Source organism: Zerene cesonia, chromosome Z, assembly GCF_012273895.1.
Source record: "Zerene cesonia ecotype Mississippi chromosome Z, Zerene_cesonia_1.1, whole genome shotgun sequence".
NCBI lineage: Eukaryota > Metazoa > Arthropoda > Insecta > Lepidoptera > Pieridae > Zerene > Zerene cesonia.
In genome coordinates this window covers 10,930,563-10,944,297 of record NC_052122.1, presented here as the reverse complement: position 1 = coordinate 10,944,297, position 13,735 = coordinate 10,930,563, and the positions used below count along the sequence as shown (strand labels likewise).

The 13,735-nt window shown below is 32.4% G+C and overlaps 1 protein-coding gene across 1 annotated transcript; it reads right to left on the bottom strand.

The window, feature by feature from the left end:
- Positions 1–5,264: 5,264 nt before the first annotated feature.
- Positions 5,265–13,008, bottom strand: LOC119835802 (fibroin heavy chain-like). The gene is made up of 3 exons (XM_038360801.1): positions 12,951–13,008; positions 6,725–8,048; positions 5,265–6,124 (listed from the first exon to the last, which is right to left on the bottom strand). Exons 1-3 carry the CDS (start codon positions 12,963–12,965, stop codon positions 5,328–5,330), a joined length of 2,136 nt encoding a protein of 711 aa, XP_038216729.1. The 5' UTR covers positions 12,966–13,008; the 3' UTR covers positions 5,265–5,327.
- Positions 13,009–13,735: the final 727 nt, after the last annotated feature.

Genomic DNA, 13,735 nt, shown 5'->3' with positions numbered 1-13,735 from the left:
AGACATTTGTTCATTTATTTTGATGTTTGAAGTTTTTGTTGACATAACTTTAGATGGGTATCTTGAACATGATTTGTTATTAAATTTACATGAGCAATTTTCCTTTTTAATTGATGATTTAGTCGTCGTTTGTTTATTTTTATTAGTCATAAATGGTTTTGTTTTATTACTTAATATGTTTTTTTTCCTTGTTTTATTTTTGAAATTTCTTGCCGTATTACTAAGTATTATCAAAGTATTTTTGCCTTTATAGTGCCTTATTTTATTTCTAAATCGGGGTAAATTGGTAGATTTTAACGTTTGTTTTTTCACTCTACTTCGAATTGATATTTGTTTGTGAAAAGCTCTTTTTTGTATTACTGCTATAGTAGTTTTCGTTTGTGATTTCATTTTAACCAACTTAACTTTATCATATCTCATAACTGACGTTATCCAAGGTATGACCGGACCAACCGCCAAGAACACTCTCTGTATGTTACAAATATTTTGTTTATCAGCAATTCCTATGACCTTGTCACCAAAAAATAGTGGTATTCCCTCGAATGCACAATTTAAGCTCCTTCTCACAGAAGTACATATAAAATATCCTCCCGTATTTTTCATTTCATATTCGCAGAATTTTAATATCATGTCATGGGTCGTATTTAAAGCTCCTCCTGTCACAATAGGCATTGATGCCTTTAATCCTATTACGGATTCCATTTCGACTGCTAGCAATTTCACATATTTATTAACATGTCTATTTGGATGTATTTTCAATATCGCTAATCTATTAGCTTCAGGTTTATTTATATCAATATAGATTTTCAGATGTGGATATTGGAAAACTTTTACGATTCCGATTTTCCTTTTATTTATGATGATAGATTCGCAGAATTTAGCGCAAGATGATGTCGTCAAAATGTTATGAGAATTTAAAACGGTACCGAAACAATTATTTTCCATAGATTCGTTACAATATAAGCGGACTACAGAGTTTGGGTGAATCCCAAACACGAGTTCTAAATATAAGTAACAAATAGTACAATACACAAAATACATTTCAATTTATCTGAGCCATAAATGATAGAGCACCTGACTGGAACTAGTTATTTTTATAGCGTATTACAATAATATTGTAATTTAGTGTGCATGTGCATACTACGTTACAATATTACGTAATATGTATACAGTCGAGTTATTTTGTTATTATTTTCTATGATTCGATTACGATTACAATGTGATTGTTACTAGTTAGGCAAATTATTTTTGATTTATGTTGTATTTTATATTTAGCTGGTTAATTTGTACATATACATTCTTTAATGTCCACTTTATTTGTTTCTGTATGTTTCTTTAAAATAACTCAGTAAATAACGTAGTGTAGTATTATTTTTGTTTCTCTCATACATTTCTGAAATAATATATTATTTTCTCATTTCGAATATCTGTGTAGGTTGGAACAAATTACGTTAATGAGGAAAACAAAAAAATAAACATCCGGTGTAATTATAGAACAAGCCAAACCAAGGCTGTAAGAAAGTTCCATTAGATTTTAAGAGAATATTTTTGTAGTTTATTAAAAAGCTCTTACAACACAAATAACCTAAAAGTAAAAAAATAGGTCCTTGTGAATTTTTATGTTTCGATAACATTTTTTCAAATTTAATTTTTTATTAGTTTTGAAATGTAAGCAAATTCTAATATTTTTCTGTATGTAAGTAAAGCGATAAAATAATTGTCATTTCAGTCAAATGAAAGTCATAAAAAGTACAGGCAGTGGTTATACATATTTACTAATGTTATCATTTTTATTTTCAAGACAAACCTTGTACATATTATACCTAGTTATTGAGGAAATTATAAGTAAATAAAGATATTTCAAAATTTCAAGCGCTTAAGTTAAATTACGAGCAAATTAATTTTCCGCATTCATAAAGTGAGTACCTATTCCTAAGGGCAAAATAACAAAAAAAGCAACAAACAAGGAACTACATGAGAGCGAATAATTCAAAGAGAAATTATCGAATCAAATTCGTCTGATTGACGCTAACTAACCAAAATCGTAGTTATAAATTATAGACATAAACGTAAGATACCTACGTTATTAGTTAAATACATTGAAATTGTGCCAATAACCTTAGCTCGGCGCCGGCGTGAACATTCCAAGCAATCCTGAGAAAAGTGCATCAGCATTAAGACGTCACGCGCCGTTGCCTCGAAATAGAGGCATTTCATTCATAAACAATGCCTATCAAACTTGCTATCAGTCGCCAATAGGGTAGTCACTCGCAAGCAAGCGCCTGTCATATTGCCGTCATATTATATATTATTATTTACTTTCATGAATGCATACATTGATGTATGTCCTTTATCAATCGACTTCAAAAATAGAGGACGTTGTAAATTTGACTTTGTTTTTTGTGCTTTTTACTACATAGCTTGTTAACTGGGTAAACCGACATAAAGATTTTTAAAGCTGGTGCCTGTCATGTGGTCCAATTTAAATTTGAAGGCGGTATATTTTTTGTTAAAAATAATTATTTCACTGTAAAATCAATTGTCGTATAGTTGAAAGCTTTTTATCTTTTGCCACTAGATAGGGATTCATATTCTCTAAAAGTTGTAGCTGGAAACTAATGTTGTTATGCTATGTGCTGTTCGCGTTGTGCTCTTGATGCACTGGTATTGGTCGTATTGGACCATAAGAGTAAGATGCAATGACCACCAAACGCCTTATCTAACGACTATATCGCGGGCGGGTTTCATTCCAAAAAGATCGCAGTCAACCAAACATATTCTAACTATTATAAATAACACAATACACAACATAATTGTATAATATAACTTTTATTTCACATAATAAAACAGTAGCAGTAACAGTGATTAAATAAAGATATAAGTTTTAGATTCGACTTGAATTTTAACAAGAATAAATCCCTCCTACATTATCAACGTAGCCCTACCACAAGGTTATATCGTCCTAGAATATGTGAAATTGAGTGTATCATTATGTTTAGCGAGTTAAAAAGATAAATTGTCGCGTCGTGTGTTTGCTGAAACGGTACGATTAAATCCAGAAAGGCCTACCTATATAATACTACCTGTATATTTTTACCAGTGTGCTGTGTCTGCAATTGTGTTTTAGACAATAATAATCCTATATCAAGAAAGTGTTTGTGGCTTAACGCCTAAAGAAAGCAATAAACCGTGATATTAAGTAAACAATTATTGTTTAATTATTGACTTACATATTACAACATGCAGCTGGCAGCCCTAACACCATCGCATTACCAGTTAAATTACTCGGGAATTCGATATTATGGCTCGCAAATCGATAAATCAAGATAACACAGCTCGAGCATGCGGATGGGCATCATTAAAATGCCAGTGATGTGCCAACTTCAATTGCAATCAGCTAATAGTTTTGATATTAAAAAGCATCTGACGTCGCATTTGCGTATTAGAAACAGGTGAAATTTCCGTGCGTACCACAACTCATACGGCCTTCGTTAATCTTGTACTCTCAATGTTTGGTTTAGAGTTTATTTATAACAATGTTCCTCAATGAACTGATCTCATCAATATATGAAAGTTAACAGTACATAATACTAGCTTTCTATGCACGGCGTTTCTTGTGTCGCCCGTGTAGTAAATGAAACAATAGACAATCTTATTCCTCATATAACTCCGGTTTCCGTAAGACTTCTGGGATTAAAAATTTATACGTACCAAATTTCATTAAATGATTCAGTCGTTTAGGTATGAAGAAGAGACAGATAGAGTAACTTTCGCATTTGCACCATTTTACATTAGCCATAAAGCAATGAGCTGTAATTGTAACTGCAATATTTATGATCTCGAACTACTTCACTCGACGGCACATTAGTCGCTATACGCGTTTTGGGTAGTTTTAACTAAGTGAAAAGCAATTAAAATCTATGATAAAATAACACGTTTTTTCAAAATTTTATCATCATTTATAATTTACTAGCTGACCCGGCAAACGCTGTTCTGCCTTACTCTTATCATTTAGGGGGATGAAAAATAGATGTTGGCCGATTCTCATAGATATCGGATAAGCACACAAATTTCATCAAAATCGGTCAAGCCGTTTCGGAGGAGTATGGCAACGAAAACTGTGACACGAGAATTTTATATATTAGATTAGTCACTTGACCGGAGATTGAATGACCGTCCTGGCACACTAGCGTGGTGTATTACGGCCTAGATCTTGTAGTGACCACCCTCGGGTAGGTATAGCCTTATGTTATCTGTGTCTGGGGGCCGGATCTGATCACACTTTTACAAGTTGAATATTGAAAAATGCATGAAGTTATTCTTCCACTCGGTATACAGTTCTCATTCGAATACGACCTTTTTAAAGATTGATCCCTATACAAGTCATTTTATAATAGGTTTAATCTATAACAGGGTACTGCTTATTAGAAAAATTTAGGGGTACCTTTCAATACAGAACCATTTAAATTCTATTTTAATGATTTGTCATTGAAGAGTGGTCTTTAGGAACGTAGGAAACGAAATAATTCCTTTACTAAAATAAATATTTAATTCATGAGATACAAGATAACTAAAGTAGTAACAATCGCCATACTGCTTCTCCTTCAGAAATCAAGGAAGTAGGTACAAAGTAGGCGGAAACTAATGTCTAATAAATAATGGAACATTTTAACAAATAATTTTTACAGGTATATTATACGTGATACCACAGATAATATAATACTATACTGGGTGATATCTTCTGACTTATAGGCATTCCTATAATATGTTCACAGGGTCATCTAGTTTTAAATACAAGTTTAAGTAATCATTAATTATTATTAGAATTATTTATATTATTATTCAGCTGTTTATAATGTTGGTAGTTTATTTATATGTTTATGTTTATATTTGCCAGATTTTTTTGTATGAAGTAATGTTGTTGTGGTAAAATAACAATAATTGGATTTAGTATGTTTTAAACATGTTCAGGCTTATTTCACTTATCAAAACATCTTATTTAATAATATATAATATGAACGTGTTTAAAGCTATGTTATGAAACAATATAATTTAAATAATTATTGCAAGTGTTAGTAAAAAATGGTGGAAATATGTATTAATTTCTTTCAGTAAAATGACGATGCAAACGCACTTTAAAACGAATTCTAATTAAATAAATAAATGTTTGAGATGTGAACATGTTTAAGTTTGTTTAAATAAATGTTTCTTGATTAGCATTTGAATAAATTAATGGATCCATATGGAAATAAAAGTAGTTCTTGGATAATAATCATTTATTTGCATCCAAAATTAAAAGTTAGAGTCGTCGTTACATAGCGTTAAATCTACAATACTTTGAACTTCGGTGGTCCGTAAGTTTCGTGGGGGACACCTTGACTAGTAGAGACTAAACTTGCGTCATAGCTTGATCCAGCTTGATTGGTAGACAAGCTGCTTGCAGTAGATGGTCCGTATAAATCGGATACGGTGGATCCACTAACAGGAGACAAGCCAGAAGAACCCAGGCTGCTCACACCAGAAACACCGCTTCCACTTCCGAAAGAGGACCCTGTTGAACCAAACCTGTTTGCAAATAATCCGTTGTTGCCAGATCCAACATTGCCAGTGTATGTACCGAAACTAACGGTTGGCTTGGCTGTGTAGAAGGAAGATCCAGAGCCTACACCACTGCTACCAGACCCGAAAGATGATGAGTATTTGGATGAGCCGAAGCTATTGCCTGTACCAAATGAAGAACCACCAATGGCGACACTTGGCTTTGTGTAGTAGGATGTACTCTTTGATGCAGAAGAGCCAGAGTTGAATACCGATCCACTGCCAAATCCACTGGCACCAGATAATCCACTTCCAGATCCAAAGCTTGATGTAGAGTACTTGTTGGATCCTGATGATGATCCAATACTGCTTAATCCAGAACCGCTGTTGACGCCGAATGCCACACTGGGTTGACCAGTGTAATAAGATCCTTTTGAACCAGAGCTTGTGGAACTAGCGTAAGAGGATCCACTTGAACCAGAGCCGAAGCTACTGCCTTGTTTCGAGCTCTCACCGCTGACTGATCCTATTCCACTGTTTGATCCAAAGGAAGTGCCCAAGTTTGATCCTAATCCTGAGCTTGAACCTGAAACAAAGGACACTGAGCTTGAGTCTCCGCTGCTTGATTCTGAGCTAGAACCACTCTTGGAGTCCGATGCGTATGAAGAGCCTGAGTTAGATTCTAGATCATTTGCTGAGCTAGATTCTAAAACACTTCCTGAACTAGATTCTAAAACACTTTCTGAACTAGATTCTAAAACACTCCCTGAGCTGGATTCTAAACCACTCCCTGAACTGGATGTTAAAACATTTCCTGAACTAGTTTCTGATTCAGCCATTGAGGAAGTGTTTGAGATTTTGGAATCACTTTCGTTGTCATTTGATTCTACTCCAAATCTGTCGTTAATTTGCTCTTCTTGCTTATCTTCATCATCGTTAGAGCTGGTAATGCTAGCTACACTTGAAACGCTAGAGCTTGGTGTTACACTACTGATTAAGGAAGATTCTTTATTAAACAGTGAAGATCCAAGGCCAGAAGTGGAACCAACACTGGATCCAACATTGTTTGAAGTTAACTTGTTTACAGATATTAACCCTGACCCTTTGTTTGAATTTGATTGAAGACTGACAACTGATGGAGTTTCACTAATTGAAGAAAATTTATCTTCAAAAGCAGATACTGCACCTGAGTTTGATGAGCTGCTTACGGATTGGGAGGACCCAATCAAGGAGTCAAGTGATCCAGAGTTGGATTCTGCAATACCCTGGTTTGAGCCTACGATGGAGTACGGGGATCCTACGTTTAAGTTTTCGAAAGAAGCTTTTATGCCACCCTTATTATAATCGCTAACAATGTTATCAATAAGAGCTTGAGACTCGGCCTTGTCGTTGTATTTAACGAAGAATACTTCAGGTTTGGATGGTGCCTTTGATTCGAATTGAGGAAGTGCAATGTTCTTAGCATCTTCTGGTTTCTTAACCAATACATATACAATAGTTTTCTCTTCCTTCTGTTCTGGCACTGTGATAATTTGTGGAGCTGGAGCGGGCTGTGATGGTGCCTTGACAAAAATGATCTTGTAGTGTTTTTGGGGTGGTGGTAGCACAATAGGTTTACGTTCGATAATTTCTGGTTCTTCGGGCGCTGACCAGACGTAGAAGTGCTTAAACACTTGAGTTGGCTGATTAGAATTTTGTACAAAATATTCGTGTTTTACACCTGCAGATTGTTGGTATTTACTCGCAGCTTCATAATGACTACCAATGTTGTCTAAAGCACTTGTGTCAGATGTACTTTGGAAAGTCGTTTGATATTCAGTGAGTTGATGGCCAGAAGATCCACTTGTTACTGTTCCGGGGATATTTCCTAAAACGTTGTAATTTGAACCACTTTGCGCACCATTGTAATAACCGGAATTCGATCCTGATCCAACGTTGTAGTTGGATCCACTGCCTAAGCCAGAACCGAAAACGTTGTATCCACTTTGTGAAGCACCATTATTGTAATAGCCAGTGCCAGAGTTAAATTGGCTGGAGCCCGAACCCAATGCGTATTTGCTGCCTCCAGCTGAACTGACACCATTACTAGAGCCGCTACCGGATGATCCAACAAGGTAAGCTCCTGACTGGTAGCCGCTGTTTCCTGCACCAGAACCTAAACCAGATGAGGTAAAGCCTGAGCCGAAGTTTGAGTTGTATTTGCCATTGTTAGAGCTTTGAACGTAGCCAGAGCCGCTTTGGTATCCGCTTCCAGAAGAGCTAGCTCCAATGGTGGACAGGCTTGCGACATTGCCTGCATTGTATTTTCCAGAGTTGGACGAGCCAAGGGTGTAGCCGTTTTGGTAGCCACTACCAACGCCACTCAGAGAGCCGCTGCTTCCGGAGCTGTATAAGCCGCTGTTGAACTTGCCGCTTTCTACTTGGTATGTAGGCAAGCCGAACGACGGCGCTTTGTATTGATAGCCGAGGTTGACATCAGCAACCGCAGCTCCAAGAGCCACTGCGAGCACCTGAAATGACAAAAAGTACAATTTAATAAGTATAATAAGTTCGTCAATACAAATTCTAGTATAAAGTGATTTCTGTTTAACAGTCTTTTGAATAATGAAACGCATAGGTATATAACAGTACAGAACATTTAAGAGTCTGCATAATGTACTTATGTTAATATAATAATCAAGAAACTTAACACCGTTCCTATATATAATACTCATAGGATACTATATCATATTAAATTACACTCGAATATTTATTTTGATTAACTCATGATAAGTAGCATGTTTCTACGTATCTTCTATAGAACATTTGATCACTAATACAACCGTTTGATTAGCGCTAAGCACGATGAATATTTTATTTGTTTTTTCGACTGAAATAAAATTTAGTGTACATAAGTTTCGATGAATATGAACCATTTTATTGATTTTTTTACTTAGAACGACATTGTTGTTTTGGTCATTTTTTGAAGTGAAACTTCTTTAGAATCGTTGTGATTTCAAAGCTGATGCAACGGAAAAACGACAGGTGAGAGACACAAATAGAAAAATGTGTAGAATGAAGCCGGCAAAGAATGAGACAGAAATATACATACCATTTTATATTTTATATATATACATCTCATTGTTTTGTCGATTTACTAAAGTTTCACTTCTATCGTGTGTGAATCGCACACACAGTATTTTTTTTTATTGTATTATATATTGTATGTCAGGGTTAAACATGTTTTTCTTAATATTTCAATGCCTATATGGCTCAAATAGGGGATAAAAGTTTGAATGAAAGCTTTTAAATGGCAAAACAAAGTTCGCGGGCACAGCTAGTTTGTAATAAAGATCATTTGATATAATATTGTATATTTTGTTTTATATTTATGAGTTTTTTTTTCTTTTTTTAAGCCCAGTGACGATGCCTGTTAATCATCAGGATTCACTTACGTTCGCATCAAAATTCGCGCTAAACACAGTCACCTAGTTAGGCACCAGTTTCTCACAGATTTTTTAATACTGAAGTACTGTTTACTAATTTATACAGTATCATTGTCAATTTAATATTTGTCCTTGCTAATAAATATATCTTATTAAAAAAAAAGAAGGAAATTTAACTCTCATTATTAATTCTCAGAACGCTTTATTACATCATGAAATACTTCGATTCTTCCTACATATCCATCAACGACGATTACAAAATGCATATACTGATGTGTTTTCGAAAAGAGATGTAGATGCATCTATGTATATTTATATTTGAAGTTGTGTCTCGTTGAGGTTTGGTGTACGTTACGTAACACCAACGATGTCTCAGAGCAATGAACTTGACCATAATATGGATGAACCCACGCTAAATAATTGTGGCTACGCATTGAAGCGAAAGTAAGAAGACGTAAATTTGTAATGTCTTATTTGCCTACGTCAATGTTAAGTATTTTTTGTATCTTTTGTACGTAACGTATGATTTTAATATTTCCCTTCTTTGTTTATAAGATCATAATGTTTGCGATGACATGCAGAGACAGATCGACAATATTAAAGAATGTATTAAAAACCTAAATATACTTTTAAAATTATTCAGATCAATTTTGAGGTTATGTGAAAAAAAGTTTTAATTTTTTTTATGGTTTTAATCACCTATATAAATATAGATAACTTCCATAAAGCTTTAATTACCTAACAGTTTGCAATTCAAACTTTTTACCGTGGGTTTTGTAGATTTGCCGGAGATAAAGAAAAATCTTTCTTGTTTCGCATAAAACCTTACCCGTTTCCACTTCCCGACGTCGAATCGCCCGTTAATAACTTTTCCTTTTTATTTTCTTAGTTTGTTAATTAATGAACTGTAATTATCTTTGTTATATTCTCTTAGTTTTCTAATGGTAAGTTATTTTTCCGTTTTCAACAATGATTACTGGAACGTCTAAGTAGATATTTTGTTACAAGTTATATATCTAATTTTAATTATACTTTGAATTAAATTAACACAGATTCTACACGAGGTATCTACACAAATGTCAAACGTTTCATATGTTTTGTTATTTTCATCAAATCAATATCCATGGAATTATGATTTATTGCTATTTTATAGCTACATAATTAATATAAATTTATTTCTCAATTTATGTACAATATAAAGTAATTTGTTACGCAAATTTTAGAGTTGTTGTGACTTAGGAAATCGCTACTAATTGACGCTATTCTAATATGCATCTAAAATTGTGTCTATATAAGGAAACATTAATTTAATCTTTATATATAATACGTATATTTAGTTATCTTTTATACGGTTTTTTATTTATCTATATTTATTTTTTACTAAACACCGACCGGTTGACCCTGCCACGTTTGTTTTTATAATAACGATTTTATTTCTGGAAATCTAAGTATATTCAAATTTTGAATTGTTACCCCTATTCTATTAATAATTAATATATTTTACCATAAAATTAGATGCATTCATATTAATATTCATTTCATTATAAAATATAGAGAGTAGGGTTTTACTTATTACGAGATTTCGAATTTTTCGCACGCGTATTCACGCGCATACTCTTTTCAGCTTCACCCGAATAGTACCAGTTGCGTCGGTGAATAAAACAATCCTATATCCTTTCTCAGGTCTCAAACTATCTTTGAACCAACCGACCGACGCTTGTTACTTTAGCATTTATAATATGAGTCTGAAGTTTATTGTCGAATTTTCAAAAAAAAGGAGATATCAAAGTTCGTAATTTCACCTATTTAAGAATGGGTATTATGAGTTAATATGTTTCATACATGCATACATTCATGAGAATGTAATTTTTGTCTGCTAGAAAAGATCCTCGATATTTATTTAAATTATGTATACAAAGTATTTCCGTAAAGTCTCTCAAAAGGGTTTTGTAAGGCCACAGACAGTAATAATTTATCTCGCAATTACCACAGACAACATATCGAATTTATATCCGCCATAACGTATAAACCATATGTGTGTGGAAATTCCGATTTTTTAAATTATTTCAACAACAATGTGACCAAGGTCAAATTATTAATTCTTTAAGTTTATTACCATGATCATGCAAAATGTTTGCAAATTTTCTGGTAGATATTAATTAAAGGCATTCAAATGTTTAGTATTCTATAAACACAACCTTTTCACGGTTGACTATTATATAAACATAATTATAAAATAAATATTATTTTAGGAGATACCGTATTTTTTATATTCTATGAATTTATTATTAAACGTGTCGTATTGAGTTGGAATGTTAAGTTAAATAATATATGATTGATTTAATATTGCCCCAAATGGCGATTGTAGTCACATGACTACATATTCAATTTGCAAATTTTTACAATTTATAAAATTCTAAGCAGTTTATAAATTTGATTGATCTTACGTTCCGAGAAATGTTCATGCTTATATTAATTAAATTCTATTTATTTAAAAAGTAATATGATCATTATTGTTTTAATTTGGTAACATTTGGCTGGCTTATTAAAATACAATATGTATCATTTATTTTATTCGATGTATCGAATAACCCAATAGGTACATGTACATAATACAGAATAAAGATAATTTTACAGAATTATTTAAATATTGACAAAATGATGATTTAAGAATCTAGAAAATCGTAGAAGTAGATCGTTAAAATATGCTTCCGAATTAGGTATTTTAAAATTAAGGACATTTGCTGGCTTTTTACGGACATACTATGCTTTAAGCTAAGCTGTCACTCACGAGGTAACCGGGTAGGGATGTGCGCGTCCAAAACATAATCTACCTCCGCACCAAGTTTCATACAGATAATGACTGTTTTCGTGAAATAGCAACAAGCATCTGATAGACATTCTTACTTTTATATTTATAGTAATAATAGGATTATTTTTATGGTATTTTTTAGGAACACTGTTTTTAATTCTTTCGACTCTTCCATAAAGTCAAGTCTATTCAAATAGTAATTCACCTACTTATGATAAATAATATTTAACATTTCGTTACCAGAATTCATTATTATCGTCATGACGATTTTAAGGAATTAAAATGTAGTGAAACTCTGAAATTTTTGAACGAAATGGTGATGCAGATTAACAAGCACTATAATCCGCTTTGCGTATCGTAGAACCCTATATAACATGTTCAAATTTAAACGATCATATATGTAATTAAGATATAACCTATCATTTTAACACCTATATTTTTTAAAATCTCGTTGTCTGGAAAAGTCCATATTTAATTTTGTCAACGTTTTATTAAAATATAAATAAAAAGAAATACTAATAAAATTTAAATAAAACACCTTAGGATACATTTGATTGATTCAAGTTTGATTCAAGCTATGATATAAAAAAAAAGATTAGTGGATTTGACATGATTTAACATATACTAATCTTTATTTTTTCACACCTTTTTAAGCTGCATTGTCAAAATTACATTTTTATACAATACATGTAATATATACTATATAAGATAGTGATATTATACATTCTACTGTTAAAAGATTTTAATAGTTCTTAATAAGATTTGATTAGGATTGATATTAGCTTTTTAACAAATCGGTATCATAGCCTGCATAATATATATTCATAAGAGTATTTAATTTAGATATTTAACTGAGCAAAAAATTCTTAGTGAGATCAGTAGAACTTCAAAAAATAACCGTTTATTTTATTTTCAAATACAAAAACAAAAATTAAATTCGCTTAGCAATTACGGTCGCGGTTCGATCAGAATTAAAATATCACTCAAAATAAAAACATTAGGCATGCTAAATATTATCTATGGTTGTAAAAAATTATTAGCACTGAAACACATGAGCAACCGTTAATAAAAATACACTGTATACCAAATAAGAGCAGTTAGAAAATGTCAAATGTCAAAACACAATACCACAGATAATATTTAATATGTAACTGAAAAAAAAAATAGTTACGCACCCAGATAGTAAACATCTTGAGGGTCACAGACGAATACCGACCCGTGAATGCTGCTTGTGTGTCGAAATTCAACTTATATAGAGATCTGGTGATGAGCTCAAGTACAAGGTCATGAAGAACCGGTAACGAAAGCTCTCGCCGTGAAAATGCAACGAATTAAGCAATCGGTTACATAATGACATCTAACACTGCGCTTTATCACTTACGCGACGTTTTAATTGTTTTTTGTTACTAGGTACATATATATTGTTACCTACATGTAGTTTGTTGATTAGTTTACCAGACTCTTTTTTTATAGATCTGCAATTTCTCTGTTTTTTTAAGTGTGTATTGGACAGGTTGTTTGTATATTAATACGATTGTTTTTAAAAAATTGAGAAAATTCGAGTGTTTTTTTTTTATTGATGTCTTTATTTTAAATATTTTTTATAATTATAAGAAAAAAAACTGTCCATTCGGCATTAATGTTGTAATTCGTAATACGTAGGCTACGGCCGCCTGTTATGTTATTGTTGTTTATGAAAAATAATGTAGTTATAAATAAAATTTAAAAAAGGCAGTATAATTAATTTAAAGTGAACACCAATATGACTTCCCCATTTATTGTGTTATCTGTAAATTATAGTCGAAATACTTTCATTGAACTTACTTGAACACGAGGAATGGATCATTGGAGAAATGTGATGTAATTTTTTAAATGTTCTAAATTTAAGTTAGATATAATAACGGCATTTATTGTGACTGATTTATATTTATAGTTAATAATGAAATAAGATATTTTGTTG